The 21,968-nt window shown below is 38.3% G+C and overlaps 1 protein-coding gene across 2 annotated transcripts in view; it reads left to right on the forward strand.

Annotated features, from left to right (window-relative positions):
• The window catches only part of efnb2 (ephrin B2), a 71,590-nt gene that overhangs the window by 19,435 nt on the left and 30,187 nt on the right, over positions 1-21,968 (forward strand). For both annotated transcript variants that reach the window (XM_003218741.4, XM_062975459.1), the window contains exon 2: positions 13,154-13,437. In XM_003218741.4, coding sequence (XP_003218789.1) covers positions 13,154-13,437 — 284 coding nt within the window. The remainder of the gene's footprint in view (positions 1-13,153; positions 13,438-21,968) is intronic.

Below are 21,968 nucleotides of genomic sequence, written 5' to 3' on the forward strand. Positions count from 1 at the left end.
ATTAGATGTGGTGTATGACCACTAATCCCTGGACTCAAATTTACTATTGATAGCACCTTTTTTATCGTATCGGAAGTGACTTGAGAACATACTGCAAGTCGCTTCCGGTGTGAGAGAATTGGCTGTCTATGGACATGTTGCCCAGGGGACACCCAGATGTGCTAGCTGGGAGGCTTCTCTCATGTCCCCGCAAGCTAGAGCTGACAGAAGGGAGCTCACCCCATCTTGCAAATTCGAACCGGCAACCTTCAGGTCAGCAGTTCAGCTGGCACGAAGGTGTAACCCATTGTGTCACATGGTTTTCAGTGACAGCATAACCTATGTTTGACATATAGCTTTTCCCTCTGCTATTATATCAAATAACTGAAAGTATACGTTTGTCTATGAGTTGTAGGTTGTTGGGAGTCAGGTGAACTGTTAGGGAAAATTCATTAAAACATATTGTTGGTGGAAAAGTTATCATAAAGGCATATTACTCCTTTGTTGCCAGGGACATAGGCCTATGGGACCACCTAATGTCCTTTTGTATGGATTTCCTCAGAGAAGATGAAAGCAGAGTGGTGTTATTTTCATATATGACACAACAATTGCCTTTGAGCTTACCTCACCTAGTTTGTGTCCATGTGAATATTATTAACAATGGTATCTTTGTGGAAAAAAGCACAGACCTTGAAATGGAATGTACATTCCAGCCAATGGTCGATAGTACGTTTTCATTACAGATATGGGAAAACAAAAAAAAAATCCACTTTCAGTGTAATGTAAAAATACTGATAGTGGGAAACAAGTCTACTAGTTGCAGTTACTATGGGAACTAGAAAACAGTGAAAGAAGTACATGTAGGGATTTTACAGGCAGTTAGAAGAAGCATTATAAGACAGTTGTGGCTTATACAGATGCTACATTTTTAGAATCTGGGAAGTAGTCAGCTTCCTGTTGTACTTCATAATGAATCCCACAATCCTCCTCAGTTATTTCTTTTCTCCTAAAAAGTCGCTTGAGTTTTTCACTGTGTGAAGCAGTGCCACCCGTCCTTGCTAGCACACAGACGATCTAACATATGGGACAAAGACTCCAGATAAATCATTAATGATGTGCATACACATTTTTGAAGGAAAGAGGGATAATCTGATGGGAATCTTCATATGTTTTAGTACTCATAAAGGGTCTGTCGCTCACATGTTATACTTCAGAAGCTTCTAGTAACAAAACAGTAAGCTGTGTGTGTGTGTGTATGTATGTATACAGTAGAGTCTCGCTTATCCAACATTCTGTATTATCCAACACAGTCTGCCTTTTAGTAGTCAATGTTTTCAATACATTGCAATGTGTTGGTGCTAAATTTGTAAATACAGTAATTACTACATAACATTACCATGTATTGAACTGCTTTTTCTGTTGATTTGTTGTAAAACATGTTTTGGTGCTTAATTTGTAAATCATAACATGATTTGATGTTTAATAGGCTTTTCCTTAATCCCTCTTTATTATCCAACATTTTTGCTTATCCAGCATTCTGGATAAGCGAGACTCTACTCTCTCTCTCTCTCTGTGTGTGTGTGTATTACGAACTCACACATACATATTAAACTACATAATAAAGTATGAATACTATCATTAAATAATACTATTAAAACACCATTTAAACAGTTTAATAACAGCACACTAATTTTAAAAATGAGGGATTAGAGTATTAACGAGCCTACAACATCCACATTAGACTTCTGGTTGTAACAAGCAGTTGCGGAAAGCGTTTTGAAATAGAAACATCTTCGTCTTATGACAGAAGAATGATGATAATGGTTATGCCATCAGTGTATATGACATTATACAAAAAGAGGAGTGAGAAAGAGAGCACCCTGCTGAAAGTTCACAATCTCTCTCTATATTTTTTTAAAATAAAGGGAATATACAGTGTTCCCTCACTACTTCGTGGTTTGTTTTTTGCAGATTCGCTGTTTTGCGGTTTTTCAGTAAACTCTAAAAGAATATTATAAATCATAAAAAATTACAATTTACAGCTTAAGGAAGGGAGGAAGGAGAAGCCGAAGAGAGAGAAAAGGAGCCCAAGCAGCAATGGGAGGAGAAGGAGGCGATTTATCAACACACGATTGGTTGATAAAGACTTAAAATAGTGTATAACTATTAAAATAATTTATAAATATATAGTGTCCCTACTTCAAGGATTTTCACTTATTGCGGGTGGTCCTGGAACCTAACCCCCGTGATAAGTGAGGGAACACTGTATAGGCAGGAAGAAACAATAGGGAGGGGGTTAGCCAAACCTGTCTTGGAAGGGAATTCCACATCTAGCTACTGACAAAGCCCCCTCTTGTATACACTCAGAGTGTATCTTGGAAGGTGGTGGGACTAGCAGAAGGGCCTCTCTGCAGATTTGAGGATCCATATAGGCTTATATGGCTTAACATGGGCTGGGATCCTGAAATACCTATACAGTGTTCCCTCACTTATTGCTGGGATTAGGTTCCAGGACCACCCGCAATAAGTGAAAATCCGCTAAGTAGGGACACTATATTTATTTCAATATTTATACATTATTTTAGTAGTTATACACTATTTTAAGTCTTTATCAACCAATTGTGTATTGATAAATCACCTCCTTCTCCTCCCGTTGCCGCTTGGGTTCTCTCCCTTTGGCTTCTCTTTCCTCCCTTCCTTAGGCTGTAAATTGTAATTTTTTATGATTTATAATAGTATTTTAGAGTTTATTGAAAAACCGTGAAACAGCGAATTTGCAAAAAGTGAACCACAAAGTAGTGAGGGAACACTGTACACCATTACCTTTCAGTAATTTACTCATCAGAGTAGCAGAACTTCTTAATTCTGTACAGCTACCTGACTTTAAAGGTGGGTTTTAGGAACATTTGCAATTGTAAATGTGAATACAAAAACAGTTAAAAAATCATAAGTCTAGTTTATGATATCATAATTGCTTAACAGAATGCAAGTCATGGTCTTTCAAACAGTCTGGATCTATAGCTATATAAATTATAAGTAGTACTCTGAACTGCGGCTAGAAACAGACGGGAAGGAAATGGAGTTGATATAATCAGATGATGTTCCTTGTAAGTGACAGCCCTAGTCAACATTCTGGCTGCAGCATTTTGGACCCACTTCCGTTTCAAATACAGTGTTCCCTCACGTATCGCTGGGGTTAGGTTCCAGGACCACCCGCAATAAGTGAAAATCCGCAAAGTAGGGATGCTATATTTATTGTAATATTTGTACATTATTTTAGTAGTTATACACTATTTTAAGTCTTTACCCACCAATTGTGTGTTGATAAATTGCCTCCTTCTCCTACTGTTGCCGCTTGGGCTCCTTTTCTCTCCCTTTGGCTTCTCCTTTCTCCCTTCCTTAGGCTATAAATAGTAATTTTTTATGATTTATAATAGTCTTTTAGAGTTTATTGAAAAACCTCAAAAAGTGAACTGCAAAATAGTGAGGGAACACTGTACTTTGAAAAGGCATTGCCATGTAGAATGTGTTACAGTAACCTAAATGGGATACAACTAAGGCATGTGTTAACATGGCCAGATTTCACATTGCAAGACAGGGTTGTAGCTGGCATACCAGCTTTACTTGTGCAAAAACTCTCCTTGCTGTACATGAAATCCGGGCATCTAAAGTCAAATCTAAGTTCAGGAGTATGCCCAACCTATGAATCCGAGATTTTGAGTGGAGTGTAACCCATCCAGCATCGCTTGGATTCCCTGCTCTGCCTTACAACTGACCAGAAGCACCTCTGTCCTGTCTGAATTTTCAGTTCGTTCATTCTTATCTAGATCAGTATTTATACCAAGCACTGGTCTAACATTGAAACTGTCTTCTTATAAGTGAATGGGAAGGAGAAATAGAGTTAAGTCACCAGTATATTGATAATATATGGGTCGGGCTTTAACACAGCAGGTTAAACTACCAGCTGGAAGTAAATCTTGTTGTTCAAGAGGTTGATAGTTCGAAGTCTGGGTCAGGGTGAGCTCCTGGCCTTTAGCTCAGTTTCTGCCTACCTAGTGGTTCGAAAGCAAAATGTAAGTAGATAAATAGGTACCACTTCAAAATGTGGGGAGGTATTTTAAAAGCACCCAGAAATGCCAGAAAATGCCAGCGATTAGATCAAGGAAGAGTTTACAAACAAAGCTCTTTGGCAGGGAGATGGAGCGACCCCCCCCCCCCCCCGTGGTCTGAACCAGGCACAAACCTCCAAGATGCCGAAGTTGGGAAAGCCTATATACCTCTATCTATGTATGATTGTCTGTCTTGTCTGTATATAAAACAGCACTGAATGTTTGCTGCATATGTATGTTCTGTGATCCGCCCTGAGTCCCTTTTGGGGTGAGAAGGGCGGAATATAAATACTGCAAATAAATAAATAAATAAATAAATAATAGCAACCCCCAAATCTGAACAGTACCTGTAAGATGATGAGCGAATGTGTAACTCAATTACAGATGTATGTAATTAATTTGTCCCATTTGTGAAATCCAGATATCACCTTCCAGGATCCCAGTGTCTGTTTCCACAGTCATCCCTCCTCCCCAGGCTCAGGCAGCCTGGGAAAGATAGATAAACTGCCAAACTCCCCTCCTTGCCCTCCATTTTCCCCTCAACTTACCGAAGGAAGCCTGGGACTGAGACCTAGAGGCCTCCCCTCTCTCCCTCCTCTCTCGAAGCCTTGAGGCCTTTGCCCAAGGCTTTGCCTGGTAAGTGGAGGGCAAAATGTCACCCTTCCAAAATTGCGGGGTTTGGCGCTGCTATTTGGCCTCCAACCTGAGAGAAACTGGCATTTAAAATGCCGGTTTCTCTCAGGTTTTTAGCTAGTTCAGAAGTGGCCTAAGATGAAGGAATGTGTAACTCCATTTCAGATGTTATTCATTTGTCGCATTTGTGAAATCCAGTTTACCAGAGTGGAAATGATAGACTCATCAATGCCTTGCATTGCATTTTGTTGCACATTCCTGTCCCATTGTTGTTCATTCTTTTTATGTAAGAGCCACATCCCATTACAAGTGGCCTTTGTATTCCTTTATGTAAACTGTTCATCTTTGAAGAGGATGGAATGAAACAAAAGAGTTACAATTGTAAAAGAGAAATAATGGATATACTAACAACTCTGGAACATTTTGTGATGATCCTTTATTAAAAAGAGGTGTTTTCTCCAAGTTGCTAGAAACTGCACTTCAAGGATACATGACTGCATATGTGTGTGTATGTTTGTATTTATGTGTGTGCCTTCAAGTTGCCTGTTGACCCTCATAGATTATAATGGTGTTGTAATTATTATTTAATTAATAATTAATTATTAAGGGGTGCTTTTAGTGCTTTTGGTGCACAAAGGCAGAAGGGGATTGGACTAAATAGCACAAGGGATCTCTTCCAACCCACTTTATTATTATTATTATTATTATTATTATTATTATTATTATTGACACAAAAACACAGTATAACACAGCAAAAGAGATATATATGCTGGATTTTGTATCACAAAAACACAAGTCGAACACTTCCCAAGTGTTTAAGGCTGTGTGATGCATTATTATTATTATTATTATTATTATTATTATTATTATTATTATTATTATTAACATTGAGGCTGGGTGGTCATCTGTCAGGGGTGCTTTGCTTGTGCTTTTGGTGCACAAAGGCAGAAGGGGGTTGGACTAAATGGCCCAAGGGGTCTCTTCCAACCCACTTTATTATTATTATTGACACAGAAACACAGTATAACACAGCAAAAGAGATATATATGTTGGATTTCGTATCACAAAATCACAAGTCGAATACTTCCCAAGTGTTTAGGGCGGTGTGATTTATTATTATTATTATTATTGTTGTTGTTGTTGTTGTTGTTAACAACATTGAGGCTGGGTGGCCATCTGTCGGGGGTGCTTTGCTTGTGCTTTTGGTGCACAAAGGCAGAAGGCTAAGACTAAATGGCCCAAGGGGTCTCTTCCAACCCTTTTTATTATTTTGATGATGATGATGATGATTATTATTATTAACATTGAGGCTGTATTTGTTCCCGTTTTGTTTGTTCACTTAAAAGTAAGAGATTTTCAATGTACATAGGAATTTGTTCATAGTTTTTTTTTTTAAAAAAAACTATAGTACGGCCCTCTAACGGTCTGAGGGACCGTGAACTGGCCCCCTGTTTAAAAGGTTTGGGGACGCCTGGTCTACACCTGTGTTGCTATGGAAGACCAGATGTGGCATTATGTTGCTATGATTTTTGAGGTAATTTTGGTTCTTTTTTGCCTTTGTATATGTGGGCTTGAGCCCCCAATGACACAATGGGTTAAACTGCTGAGCTGCTGAATTTGCTGGTCAGTGGTTTGAATCCGGGGAGCGGGGTGAGTTCCGTTGTTAGCCCCAACTTCTGCCAACCTAGCAGTTCGAAAACATGCAAATGTGAATAGGGCAATAGGTACTGCTCCGGCAGGAAGGTAACAGCGCTTCATGCAGTCATGCTGGCCACATGACTTTGGAGCCATCTATGGGCAACACTGGCTCTTTGGCTTAGAAGTGGAGATGAGCACCAACCCCCAGAATCGGACATGAGTAGACTTAATGTCAGAGGAAAACCTTTACCTTTACCTTTACATGTGGGCACCAAGACCTTAAACATGAGATCTGGCTGTATTGGAGGAGCAGGGGTGGGATTTTGACAGCTAGGGATTTTCTCAGCCATGCCTTAATATTTTGTTTCATTTGAGGATTAATAGCTAGAGCTCACTGTGGAACAGGAGAATAGAGCAATGAAAGATCCTTAAGACACAAATACTACATCTGGCATCTTGTGATTCTAGAAAATGCAAAGCAGAAAACATACACGTCAAGAATAAGAGTACAACAAAGCTATAGAATAATGGAGGAACTGCTTCAGCTATTTATTCTTTCAGAGCTTTTTAGAATGCAAGGATGATCATAACATAGTATTTGGGAAGTGCTGTTCATGTCAGTGATGTTTCTCCAGCGGTGGCCCTTGTTGTGAGTGACAGTCATACAGCTGTAACCTTGATCAGCCTGACCTACTTACTAGAATCCAGAATCATCCATAATTAGCAACGCATCTTCAAGTGATGTGTTTCATTAAGAACATATGGCATTCTTGCTATGTAGTCACTCTACCTCTAATGGGGTAAAATAATCAAGGAGACTATTTTTTAGCATCCTGATACTGGCATTTATGTTGGTTTACATTACATTCCATAGAAGAAGATCTTCTGGGTGTAGTTTAACACCAGAGTGTGACAGATGTAAAACTGTTGTCCTGCTGTTAAGCTGATGGCATGATTCTCTGGAACTGATTCTGCTTCAGTTTAATCATTTAGAAATTTTGTTCTCTGCTTCTGAAGAAATGCATACAATCCTTCTAACAAAGAAAAGAGTGAGAGGTGAAACAATAAATAAGCATATCAGTGCAAGGAATTAATGAATATGGAATTTAGAAAGAGAATAAAACATAAAACAAAAGCCAGCTAGATCAGCAGTTGTATCTGCTCCCAAGGAGACCTTGAAGGAGTTTAAATTCAAAATGGGGCATGGGAGTCTTTTGCCATGGTTTTTAGTTCCCATGCCATTTCACATCCAAGAGAGGCCTTTCAAAAAAGGGCAGTAATCTGGAAGTTGGTTCTTGCTTTGCTTTTGTTTTTTGTTTACATTCTCAACTAGGTTTAAAATGTCCACAAAATCATGGAAATTTTTCCCCATGTCCTCTAGAAGGCATTTGGGCCATTTTGGGGGCAATGAAAAATAACTGTCTGTGAGCCTCACCCCAAATCTAGTTTGACCTCATGTTCAGTTTAGGAATTCATTGCTAAAGCACCCTTGAGAAGTGACTGTCTACTTAATAAATCTTACAGGGAAAGGTCTACTACCTCTGATATAGTCTTTTTCTCTGTAGAAAAGCTTTTAAAAATGTAACCAGAATATCCTTGGGTTTTGTTTGAATCTCATGGCTTGTATCTTGTTTTTAAACACATCCATAAACATTGTAACAGGATTAAAAATCTTTTTCATTCACCACAATGCTGAATCAGGCAGCACAAAATACAAATTTGGACTGGGATTTTTCACTATCCCTCTAAAACAATAAGAACTAAAACATATTTTTAAGACATCATGAATCCTCCAGGGACTTAAAAGTAATGTATTGCAAAAAAGTAATATTTTGATGTCTCTTTTTCACATATGTTTCACATACAATTACTTCTATCTCCCATTATATTCATGAAGAAATGTTTTTTTAAAAATCCAAAACCCATTATTTTATCTTGGTTTTTTAAAAACTCAACCATATGGCAGCATTTCAATGAATTTGTCAACCTTATTGATAATCCTCTTCAGACTATGTATTGGAACTGAAAAAAAACTTGTAGCATATATAGGATGAAGCCAAAGTCTATATTGCAGTGTATGTTCAAGTTACCAACACTTGTAGTGCTGGAGAAGGAGGGGATGAAGAGAAAAGAGACAGAATTCAGGAAGCAAACCTTTCCAGGGACTGATTCAGAGCCGATGAAGGGAGCAAGAGTGACATTCAGGGAAGGATTTATGTGCTGGTACGGCTGTACCAGAAGCTTCGACTTTATTTTCTTGCTGCTAATGTTTGCAATCATAGGACAGGCCGCCTGTCAATCATCATTAAGTTTGGTTCCGCCCCTTGTTCAGGGCTCTGGGAGGGAAGGAGCCATTTTTAAGTCAGTCTCACTTAAGAAGCTAACCTATAGGACGTAGACCAGCTCGTCCCGTAGAAAAGCTTCATATCTCAATAACATCTGGGGATATAGAACATCCGAGAAAACAGAAACAGAAATTCCAGGGGAAAAGTCCCAAAAGCTCTGGCTGAGAGCTGACAGCCTCTCAGCCTCACAGCTCCTGAGGGAAACAGCCCTAAAGTTTCCAAAGAAACCTCGGAGAGAGAACTGCACCACAGATCCACGGAACCCCAGCTGAAACATCTGCAAGCCTTGATTGGTAGGTCCACTCGATACCCAGATGCATTTGGAGTCGGTAGTGGGTCCCACATCAGCTAGGCCCATTTAATAGACAGCCTGGGAGAGGTTATAAGAGGATTTTCACAGTTATCCAAAGCCAATTGCCTGTCCCCTGGGGACAAGACTGAAAGGGCCAACAGTTTTTAAGGAAACCTTGAAGTGTTATTTGACTCCTTGAAGATTTATTATTTGTTCATCAATAAAGACTTTGTTATCTCATTAAAGACTCAAAGGACTATCCTTGTTCAGGACAACCTCTCTTTTGAGGCGCCCTGGCTTCCCGCTGGGCATAAAATATGCGTCCTATACAAAGACAATAGTTACAGGCCCAGCGCGTGACAGAACAATTTAACTATGCTGTATTTTGGGTGAAGAAAAACAGAAGGAGCAGACAGGTTCAGGAGCTGGAGGGTGAAAGCACCTCCACAGAATCCAGGGCAACTATTTAGGTGCCAGTGTAGATTAATCCTATGATGGAACCCTGAAGTTTGGAGTTAGATTATTAAATATTAAAATTAGGATAGTCCATTCTATCATATTTCCAGTTACTATGTATGGTTGTGAAAGTTGGACAGCAAAGAAAGCTGATAGGAAGAAAACCAACTCCTTTGAAATGTGCTTCAAAAGATTTCTACAGTTACCACGGGCTGCTAAAAAAAAAACCAAATAAATGGATCATAGAACAAATCAAGTGTCAACTCTCCTCAGAAGATAAGATGACTAAACTATGGCTGTCATACTTTGGTATATCATGAAAGAAAATAATGTTTGGTAAGAATATGAAAAGATAAATATTGCATTTGAGATGGATAGACTCAATCAAGGAAGCCACAGCCGAGTCTGTAAGAACTGAGCAGAGCTGTTGACTTGGAGATTTCTTATTCATTTATGGGGTGACCATAAGTCAAAGTCAGCTTGACAGTAGTTAATAACAACAAAGTTAAAAGAAAACCTCAAAAATGGAAGTAGTCATGTATTGTCTGTATTCATTTCAGTCTCAGAATTCTATCATGCTGATTCATACTTTAGGAGTAAAATCAAAAGAGTCACAGCAGCCTTTTCCAGGCTTAGAAGGATGTTGACAAATCTGTTCCAGAAGCTTATGTATTCTATGTTCCAACTCTTGCCCTTGTATTTTCACATAAAAGCTTACTATACTTAGGCAAAAGGTGCCATCAGGCTGTGCCTATTGGCTGCTGGAAAGGATCCTAGTAACCATATGCAGCTCCATATTTTCTATCTCGGCTGCCATGAGAAGGGCGAATAAGGCAGACAAAGGGAGATTAAAACCAATTTTGTTCATCAACTCCATCTGGTCGGGTATGCCAGCCCTAAAAGTAATATGTTCTCTGTCTGAGACTGTCTCCTGCATTTAGCAACTCAGCATTTGGTTGTTTTGTGCCCTGCTTAATTTCTGCGATTTCTTGTTTGAATAAAAATCCGCAATGAGTCATTGTGAACAGTAAAGCAGTTGAAGTGCTGCTTTTTATAGTTCCAGGTTTTGCATTTGGATTTGGCGCTTAGCATCAACATACCTTTGCTCTCGAAGATACCCGACTGCTACAGACATAATTAACCTTCCCTAGCTGTGATGCTTCAAGCAGAACTCTTTAAAAGAAATGGCCTTGGCATCGTTGGTTTGGCACCAGCCCTGGGATTCGAGAGACTTTTGATCCTGTGTATTAGTTACATTTCTGTTTGAATCAAAGTTTTTTAATTAGCTTAAGGGCTGCCGTCTTACATACACCTTTCAAAGTATTGCCAGAGAGCATGGCTGGATTATGAATACTTGAAATGTCTTTAAAGATCCACCTCCCTCCCACTTCCTAATAATGTAGGGACATCTAGCAGACTCCCTTTCATGATTTAAACCTTCAGGTGACTTCCATAGTACAATATAGAAATAAAGTCAGAGAATTTGGTTTTAAGATGAATCCATATTTTACAGTTAAAGAAAACACTTAAGCATGAAAAATACTTATACTTTCTTGCTTTTTAATGTGGAATATATATAACTTTCTTATTTCTAAACCTGTTTTAAAAATCTGCACAACCCAAACTTGTCCCTATAAATGTGGATGGATAATTGTTTTTAAAAGTAGTTTTATAAGTTAAAAACTCTAAAATATCAGAGCAGAGTAATATGAGAAACAACATAGATTTATATCATTTTTTCTTCAAATAACTTTAAAGAACATATTAGGAAATATTTATTTTCTGTTGGGCTGTACACAATTTTCCTATAGTTCTTAGGAAGGAAAAGGATCAGTTTTGTCTGAAAGAGTCTGACACATCTGGAAATGAAGATAACTGAAAAATAGGAGCTCTAGGATACTAGGTCACTTTATTGCTATATACCAAGTAAGATCTAAATCCTAGCGGTACTTCCAACTAGAGAAAAATAGGAAATCTAGGATACTATGTCACTTTATTGCTATATATCAAGTAAGATCTAAATCCTACCTGTACTTTCAACTAAAGAAAAACCATTGAATCAGTAGCTGGGTGGTAAATCAAGCCAATGTTTGTATTCCGGGCGGGAACTATAATTGAATTGAGGTTTTGGACCGTTGCGGTCTTTCCCTTGTATACAGTCAATGTATCTAATAAGCTTCTTTAATTATGCACTTAAGGTTTCATTGTGATGTTTCTATATCTGATTAAATTATGTGTGTGTGTACCTCAATGTATATATGAAATAGGGAGATTAATAATAACTGCTGGGCAGGGCCTTTCATTAGGAAGCCATTGTTTTAGTGCACAGAGACATTTACTGTTAAAGGAGATTTTCTGTAGCAACATGGCAGACAAGAAATAATTAGAAAAAAGATGCTTCCATCTGCAGGTGGAAGGGATAGTGTATCCATAGCTCTAAAGACCAGCATCCAAACATGAACTGGAATAAATGTAACGTAGTGGGGGAAAGGATAACAGTGTCCTTTGTTTGTTACAAGCTTGTACTTTCATTTTCATTTAATCCATTTTATAAGCAATTATTTTCATTTTGAAATATTTACTTTGCTTCATTAAAATTAAGCTAGTTGCTTAGCTGTGCAGCTAGTTGGAAGTAATTTTAAATATTTAAAGTGTCTTTTTGATTTGATTCTTGACACAATGGTTTATGTAGAATTGCCTGTGGTTAGAAGGGAGGGTGAAGTTTCTGTGTGTGTTGTGCCTGTGTGAAAGAAATGAAGATGAGGCTGTGCTAAAGGATCAGCCAAAAGAAAAAAGGAGGTCAGATCTAGTGCCTGGAGAGAGAGAAAAATAGAAAACGGCAGCTGCTGTTGGTTCCCTCTCTATCCATATGGCAGACATAGAGGGAGGGGATCAACCAATACCTGTGCTGCAGTCGGAATTGCTCTGTGTCAAATAACTGAACAGCTGTCACCCTTATTGGATGGTGCCCGGGACAGTATCAAAAAGTGATGTATTCCCCACCCTACAAGTGGACCACCTCATTTCAGAAAAAATAAAATGCTTCCACTCTCCTATCTTTCTATTATGCGTCACAAACACAGAAATAATCTCAAAGCAACACTTACCTGCTTCTTTGTAGCCATTCTCCTTGGAAAGCATTTACTTCTTAATATGCAGATGTTTCCATGATCCTGTCTCTATTGTTAAAAAATGGGGAGTAACCCCCGTAACAAGGGCTGCATCTACACTGTAGAATTAATGTCATCTGATACCATTTTATTGACCATGGCTCAATGCTGTGGAGTCATGGGAGCTGTAGTTTTACAAGGTCTTTAACCTCTGAAAAAGAGTGTTTTTGCCTCACCAAACTACACATTCCCAGATTGAGTCATGACAGTTAGAGTTGTGTCAAACTGCATTAATTCTACAGTGCAGGCGGCACCCAAGGTTCCCTTTCTAGGTTTCACTCCTACCATCTTGTCTCCCTTTTTTGATCATCACCCCAATCTAGGTCCGAGATAGCATTGGCACTTGTCATCCAAAAAGGATTGCTGGTGTGCCGTATCCCAACACTGTAGCTAGATTGTAGTTCTGGTTTGTTGGAGATTGTGTGTGTTCCTAATCTGCCTTCACTCTCCATTTTAATGCACCATGTTTTTTGAAAGAGGTTTCTTTTATATCAAATGCTTCACTTTTGTCTTTTCTCCTGATTCTTGCAGATTCCATCCTGGACAAGGACTGGTACTGTACCCAAAGATAGGAGACAAACTGGATATTATATGCCCAAAGGTGGACTCTAAAACTGGTGGACAGTATGAGTACTATAAGGTCTATATGGTTGATAAAGACCAAGCAGATAGCTGCACTATTAAAAAGGACAACACACCTCTACTCAACTGTGCCAAGCCTGATCAAGATGTTAAGTTTACCATCAAGTTTCAAGAGTTCAGCCCAAATCTCTGGGGCCTGGAATTTCAGAGAAACAAAGATTATTACATCATATGTAAGTGAACAATGATTTCTGTTTCCTTTCTTTCTGTGAGGCCATTTCTTAATTTATTCATTGTATTCAATCAAGCAAGAAGCTTAAAGGATTTGTATTATTTTCTTTTAAAGTATTTTCATGGCAGCTTATTATTAACCACCTTCCCTACCGTTTTAGATCTGGTTTTTTTATTTCCAGGTTTTTATAGAACCAATATGGGCTGTGTAATTGTGGAAGTGATGCTAGTAATGCAATTTGTGGAAAACATGAGTATCTTAATTGGTTTCCAAAACAATATATGCCGGAAGAAAGATCCTTTTGTGCTACAGATTAATAGAACTGTATTCCGTAGGCCAAATTGTGGAATTGTTTTATTTACATTTTGTGTAAAACCTTAAACCCTTGTGATATATTTGTGCAGTGTTAGAGTATCGCCCTCTTGAGATACTGTTTCTATCCATCAATTTTTGCTAAACACAAAGCACTAGCAATCCAGTGTTATCATAGCATCACTCTTTGAAATGTACATTCAGAATAACTTGGAGTAGGGGAAATATTTTTTAAAAAAATGAAATAATGTGTTTGCACAAGACAATAAGCAACCCTTAAATTAGAATTAACTCACAAATTAGTCTTGTGTAGAAAAGGTTTTAGTTATTACTTTGTTCCCATCTACACTGACCATTTATTGACACTAGCTTCAAACTGTGGCGGCCAGACAACAAATTCCCATAAAAACACATGAAAGGAAGCCCTTAATGCGCATCAGTGCTCTGTGGTCTGTATCATCACCATCTGGGCCTCAAACTGGTTCCTATGATTACGTGATTTCTCACGTAATCATCTGCACAAGAAACCTTTTTTTTTCAATTTTGGTTTGAAACTGTGTTAAATGATCAGGATAGATGCGACCTTAGGCATTTTTAAGTGCTGAATAACCCTTAAGCATGTTCCAACAGTTGCAAAAAATCAGAACAATCATATCCTCCATGTTCATTTAATACATGCTTGCTTCCCCCCCCCCCCCAAGAAGACATCTCACCCAACCTCAGTGTCATGACAGAAACTCCTATCCTAAATCTTCTATCAGTGGAGTGGTAGAAGATGGGCTGTGACAAGAGCAGGCATGCTCATGTATCACTCAAGCCTTTGTTTCTATAATGCCTATGGAAATACTACAGTCCTAGGCCAGTTAGTAAATTCCTTCCCACTATATTTGGTGGGAGAGAGGAATAAAAAAACACTCCCACCCCACAGTTTATCTTATTCCCCATCATATCTTTGTGGTAGGATTGCTTTGTTATATGTATGCTAACTTCACAGATTTTAGTGGAACATTACCCTATCAGCAGGCACAGAATTAGTGTTTCTTTATGCATTAATTTCACCCCAGGTTGTCTTGCATGGTTGCTGGACCCATTAATTACATTTAAACAAATCTTTTAAAAAATCTGTTTCTACTGTTTTTATATTGATTGAAATTGAATATGTTTAATATTTAAAGTCATTATTAAAATCGAACCATATTGAAAGAATTGCAATAAAATAAACACCCCTCTCAATATTATGTTAATTTTGCCTTATTTCTGGTAAAATTGTTATAAATAAAATAAGTGACAGTTGTATAGTTTAGCAATTTTCGTGTAATTAAGCCGTGTAGCAATAATGGAACTGATGAAATGGCAAATGTGGGATGCTCAAAAGTGCAATTTGCTGATTGTAAGATTATCTTTTAAAATATTACTGTCTGGATAGGCATAAAATGTAGAATAGTTCAGTGCTGTAGCTTGTGACTTTTGAGACAGTATAGCAGTGAATTTTATTTTGCTTGATTATAAAGTGCAATGTTGAAACCAGAGACGGTTGCCAAGTAGGCCTGATGAAAAAGTGCAACATAAAAATGTCTGTCTCTGCTCAAATAGCTGGTTCTGAGGATGAAATATTTCAGTTATCTAATGCTATGGGGATTAATTCTCCACAGTAGGCCAGCTGTGACATAAATGGCACCATTTTAATTATGACTTGAGAGTTATGGACACAAATGGAACTTCATGGTAGACTGTCAGCTTTGCCGTATCTCTGTCGGTAATCCCTCTGAGTAAATCCATAAGTAGGACTCATTTTCTTCATTTTTGTATAATTATTTCATTATGGCAATAAGGTATAATAGACGTTACATTTCCGGGAGGATTATGGCATTCTTTAGAGGTTATAGAATTCGCTGTCCCTTCAGTCTGGTGCCTCAGAAATGGTGCTAGACTTATCATAATACTTCAGGGGGAAAAAGGCTTAGAATAGGAACACCATGATGGAAGTCTCTATAATTGATGGATGTGAGTGTCTTAAAGGGTCTGATTTCAGGTCAACCGAGACTATACATTCCCAAGCTGAAACCTGGTGAGATATTTATTCTCTTTATAAAAGGCAGACATTCGATAGCAGAAATGTCATCCGGTCCTCATGCCCACTTTTAGCATCTCCGATGTCCACTTATGATCCTTTTTATGCTGCATAATATCTAAAAACAGCACCAAAGCACCTAAAGTTTAGGCTATAAATCCTAACATTTCTTGTCAATATGGGCATATTACTGGAAGAATGACAGTTATTGTTCTTCTTCCCAGAAGCAAGGGCTCTTATCCTATTGCAAGTTGCACTTGGGCCAAAACAGCTAGTATTAGGTGCAAGTATTTCAGCAATTTTAGTTGCAAAATTTTGATAGATATTTGTTTTTGTCTTAACTGATTTATGTAAACACAAAACCATCCCCAAGCCATATCAGACACCTATACTGTAGTTAGTATGGGTGGAGGTCGCAGTGTAGGTGCAGCAGCAGGAGTGAAATGGCTGTGAATGCTGTGATGACCTGAAAGGCACAATGAGGTTTTTAATGTGAAAAGAGAAAACTGACTTCCTGGTTTCAGAGCCTGCAAAAGGGTTATCTATGGCAATGAAAATGCTCTTTTGTGGCTTCTTATCATTGCCAACGGCACAAAAATGTCTTACATTAGCATAATGGAATATTACATCAAATTACCAGCAAATACTAGCTGAGAATTTTTCCTGAAAACCACTAACAATTAGGAGAACAAAGAAAAGTTAAGATACTCTGAGGGAATTGTAGCCATGCTGATGCTTATAAAGAAGATGATGTAGCTGCCAGATGAAAGAAAAGGAAGGTAGTGAATCATCGTGTGTGGCTCTATATTATTAATTAGTAATTAATCAGATAATCAGTTGTCCCACAATTAAACTTAGTCACCCACCTTTTCTGTTTCAAACATTGCATTTAAGGCAGCTAACAATACATTTCAAATCAAAATTAAATATGATAAAACATTAAATGTTTAGCTTGGAGAAGACTGAGAGGTGATATGATAGCACTCTGAAGGGGATGTGGAACAGGGTTTTTGAAACATTTCCCATCCCTTTCTGTCTAAGAAATGTTTATGTGACTCCAGGTATGTAGGGATATAAAATAGGTATAAAATAAAATAGTATTTGCAATAAATCAGCATTTGCAAGGCTTGCTAAATAGGCTGATGTTTTGTGGTGTACAGCTGTAGCATTTTCTGCAGAGTTCACTGCATGTTGTTCCTAAAAGATTTGAGTAAGTGGGTGATGTTCAGAAACCTTTTACTGTTACCAAATATTTAGTGATTCCTACATTGACCTAAGGAGACCCCATTTGGGGCCAGGACCCACATTTTAAGTGATGTAGAAGATGAGACAAACCCAGAGATCATATACCAATGCATTCAGTTTGCAATAAAAGAGTTTCTATGTAAACTTTGAGAAACATTTCTTTTTTTGTAAGAATTGTTTGGCTAGGTGGTCCTTGCACCCGCTTTCAGAAATAAGATTCATCAATTCTGTTGGTTAAAAAACAATTGAAAATACATTTTACAAAGAAACAAAGCAAGTTGTTAACCCAGTTTGGATACAAAATATGAATAAATGAATAAGAAAGTATTTATGTGCTAATAGAAGGAAGACAGAGGAGAAACCTGTTTAGCCATCCTTGACAGGAAATTCTAGAACTTTGAAGCACTTGGAACAGGTGTACTTTCCCATCATTTGTAAATTTCTTGAGTACATTTGAATAGTAGACCAGTCTGGATCTTTATACAGCTGTTCATAATATTCTACCTTGATCCCTTTGATAGTTTCTTGTTGTGGGTGGATGGGTTAGAAAAGCAATTGCAATAATTGTTCAAGGGCTATAGGACTAAATCTCTTAAGGTCTACTTAACCAGAGGCCGTATCCAGATAACAGCAGCGGTTGAAAGCATCTCTCAGTGATTTAGGTATGGAAGCATCTCTTGGCCAAGTTTTTATTAATACCAAGTTAAGGAGCTCTAGGGCAGATCTCTTTGTAATTATTTTCAGGAAGGCCATTGGGAAATCTGTTCCTCAGTAGGACAAAATTTGGAATCAGGAAGCAAGAGTTCATCTGGGTTCTAGAACAGTTCAGATCCCAGGGACAAAAACCCAAAAACTATAAGGTTAAAAAGCTTTTCTTTCAACTGGGTCACAACTCTTTTCTTTTTCTTCCATAGGAAAATGACATTTTTCAAAGGGTTTTCCCCTACTGTATAAGGTTAAATATTCTGTGAATGTTTAAATGTTTCTATACATGTCAAGACTATTGTTTTGTAAACATTTGGCCCACCCATTCATCACTATGATAGAGCAAAATGTATTAGTGTGATTTGGAAACACTGTCAAGATATCCTTTCCCCCTAAGGGTAAAAAAGTGATATTACTGATACTAGAAGAGGTAATGTCAGAGCCCTGGCTGCTGGGCACCAATAACCTTACACGGAGGCCAGTCTCTATCTAATATCTTTATTAAAGAAATATATAAAAGCAATAAAAACAAGTGAAGAATATAGTTCAGAAACAGACCTTTCAAAAGAGGTCAAATATAGTCCAAAAATGTATTGTCCAATAAATGATATTAGAGTTCAAAGTTTTATTCCACTTGACCGAAACACACACTCTTGCCAGGCAATAGTGTGGGGAAATGTCAGAGTCTTAGAAGTCCAATGAAGCTTGACAACAAGGCTGGAAATAAACTTGATTCTTGACTAGGTCCGTGACTAGAAACAAGGCAAAACGTGAAGCGTGGAACAGGGTCCGTGGTTAAACTGCAAGGCAAGGCAAGGCTCGAAAACTTGATCCGGGAAGCAAGGAACTGGGGTTACGAAGTCCACACACGATCTCTCTCCTAAAGCTGATCAATTGACTCCGCAAAGAATCTCTCGCGCCAAACCCCTATATTGGGTCTCGTTTTCCCGCCAACAATCTCTTTCCCTAGAGAACGAGAAGCGAAACCCACTCTGTCCAGATGCATTACTCCTTAGAATTTCCCAAGGGAAGCAGACCTAATCAGCCAGTTGTTTGGCAGCGATTCTTAAGCTTCTCCGATTAGCTTCTCTAACTCCTCTGTCTCTAGAATAAGATTCCTTCCTGGGAAACGGAGGGGAGTACTGCCCAAGGCCTGGTTTACTGAATTCTTGAGGGCAAACATCAACATCCGGCAGGTGAAGGGACTCCGGCTCTTGTTGAACCGGCGAAAACCCCATGTTTTCCTCTTCATCTGCCACGATAGTACCAGGAACAGGACTACAAGGCCCATGAGGCATCACAGGTAATAAGTTATTTTCATATTGTGTTCTTTAATTGAAATAAATTATTCCCCATTTAAATGCCACCTTTCTATGAAGAGATGAGAATTCATGAGTCTGATTCAGATTCAGGTAATCTAAAAGATAAATCTAGTTATACAACAGCTACATTAATTGATGCTATTCAATATCAAAAGTAAATCAAAAGTAACTAATTCAGAAATATGGAGTTATTGAAGTTAATGTACAGTGTCAGCCAGTTTCAACTATTTGCATAGGGTTATCATGGTGTGACACAAAAGAAAATCTGGTGTTGGTGCCTTAGTTGAAGGAAAAATTACAATCCTATTTAACACAATTCTGATAACTTTAAAAAATATTGATTTTGTGTAACATTCTCCCGCAGTGGTACTCAAAGTTAATTCCATATCAAAGTGTACAGCCAAGATACTTAAATTAAAGAAGACTAAAGTGTTTCCTCACAGGAAAAGACTTGAATGCTTTTGGAAATCCAGCATTATTCTGCCTTCCCCATATTCAATAAATCAATTCCATGTCATGGTAAAATTATGAGTTTCCATAGCTTTTTGTAATTTATACTTAATTTTTTGATCAAACTAATTGATGTATTTGATTATATCAGGGCATTACAGATTTCCCCTTAAAGCTTTCCATAATTGAGTAATGACCAACCTGGGAGCTACAAATAAATAACTGATTACAGGTTGATGAGATACCTTTCAAAGGAGCATTAGAGGGCTAATTCTGAGATGTTGGTTGGTAATATTAATTATTTCAGAGAAAACTACATCCTAAAATGTAGATACTTTTCTACAGAACAACCGTAAATGTTGAAAGGAGCATTTAATTTTAGTGTTTTCCAGCAAAAGGGGGGAAGCTGTTTCACTTGTTGATGCTCAAATGGCCTCTCTAGATATTGCTAAGGCATCCAAGCAGTTTAACACTATGCTTCCCCTGGAAGTTACCGTTAGTCCACCCGAAAGATCCAGCAAATTACTACAGAGGTTACCTTCTTGAAACATCTAGGTCCCCCAGAGTGACTCTATGCTATGCTGGGACTGGAAGAAAGGTGATTTAATGGCATTCAGTCATATCTGCAATTTCAGCTAACCATGGTCTTACCTTCACAATTACAGGCTGACCCCAAGTTGCAGACAATATAGGTTCTATAGGTTTGTTCTTAAGTTGAATTTGTATGTAAGTAGGTACAAATTGTGTGTGTGTGTGTGTGTGTGTATATATATATATATATACACACACACACACACACACACACACATTCATATACACACAAACAAATGGAGAAATGAACGAACAGGGGCACAGACAGAAAAACAAACACCATGGGGATGTTAAACATTCTCTATACTATCCAAAACTTACAAGCTTGTGGTGTTTGTTTCGCTGTCTCTGCCCCTGTTCAGAAGATTTCACCTCACTTTCTGTCCCTGTGATAAATGGATTATGAAAAAAATGGCTCATTGTAGAAACAAGGTTTGATGAGAAAGCTCCAGTGGAGACACCTGTTCTCCATGATAACTCTTTCAGGAGTTAATTCCCCTTCCTAGGGGTAGATTTATCCTGTTGCTTCACCCACGTTCTTCACTATGAGTTGTTTGTAAGTCAGATGTTTGTAACTCGAGGATTGCCTGTACAGGAGTCGTACTGTAATTGTGTAGTATGAATGGGCTCATTGATAGAGATAAAGGCAAAGGCGGCAGAAGGTTTAGCAGTGTCTCCTCCCAATCTACAACCCCCATTTTCTCCCTCTGTCCGTCCGTCCGTCCCTTCCTTCCTTCCTTCTAGCTTTGAATGCTAGACTTACATATTGTAATCATTTTGAGCCTGCTACATGTGCCCATATGTTGCACACATAGGGATTTGCTTCTACAGGCAGTTGTCCAACCAAAGGACCACAGTAGACCAACGTTTACGGATTGATGATGATAAATGGAAGCTCTTACGTGTGCCTGTGATCTAGAGTCACCACAAAACGATAACATGCCACTTAGATTTACAGAACAAACATGCAGGAACTTTACTGATTCCAAAAGATCAAAAACAGTAGTATTTACAGTGGTCCCTCTGCTTCAGAGAAGAACACAGTCCTGGTTTTTCTCCTTTTCTCAGCAGCAAAAACAGGCCTCAAAATAGCAAGGCCTCTCTGTGTACACTGCTACCTTCACCAGCAGTACACAGTCAGCACTGAAAACTTGACCAAACTGGTTCTGCAGCAGCAGAACAGAAACAGTATCAAAATCAATCCTCAGGTCTTTGCAGGCTCAGCCAATTGGCTTCATGCACTTCATTTTTTCAGTTAACACACACAGCACAGGGTATTTGCAAACCATGACAAACGTCTCACAGAGATGAGAGCAAGAAATTAAGGGGGGCATTGGATGTACCATTTTGGACCACTTGGAGATAGAGTGAAGCCCACTGTTTATCCCCAGGCATTTTAAACATTCTGGATTATAATATTAATTTATTTACATAAAAGAAAGGCTTTTTCTTCTGATAGTAATCAGAGCCAAGGGTTGTCTTAAAAATAAGCAGACAGTGGATGTATATATTAAACCAAAATCACTTGGGTTTCTGTTTTTTGACCTTTGAGTACAGTGTTGAAAAAGGGTACAGCTTCATCCCAATACTTTGAGAAAAGTAGTGATACTACCTTGATGTGGTTCTCTTGCATCTCAGTCAAGCAGTGATAATGCTTAAGCCCCTCACTCATAACATAAAGTTCTGTTTCCAGATTTATTTGCAGTTTAAGGATTAAAACTAGGATCAGTATAGAATCATAGAAATATAGAGTTGGAAGAGACCTCACGGGCCATCCAGTCCAACCCCCTGCTAAGAAGCAGGAAAATCACATTCAAAGTACCCTTGACAGATGGC

Source organism: Anolis carolinensis, chromosome 3, assembly GCF_035594765.1.
Source record: "Anolis carolinensis isolate JA03-04 chromosome 3, rAnoCar3.1.pri, whole genome shotgun sequence".
In the NCBI taxonomy this organism is placed as follows: domain Eukaryota; kingdom Metazoa; phylum Chordata; class Lepidosauria; order Squamata; family Dactyloidae; genus Anolis; species Anolis carolinensis.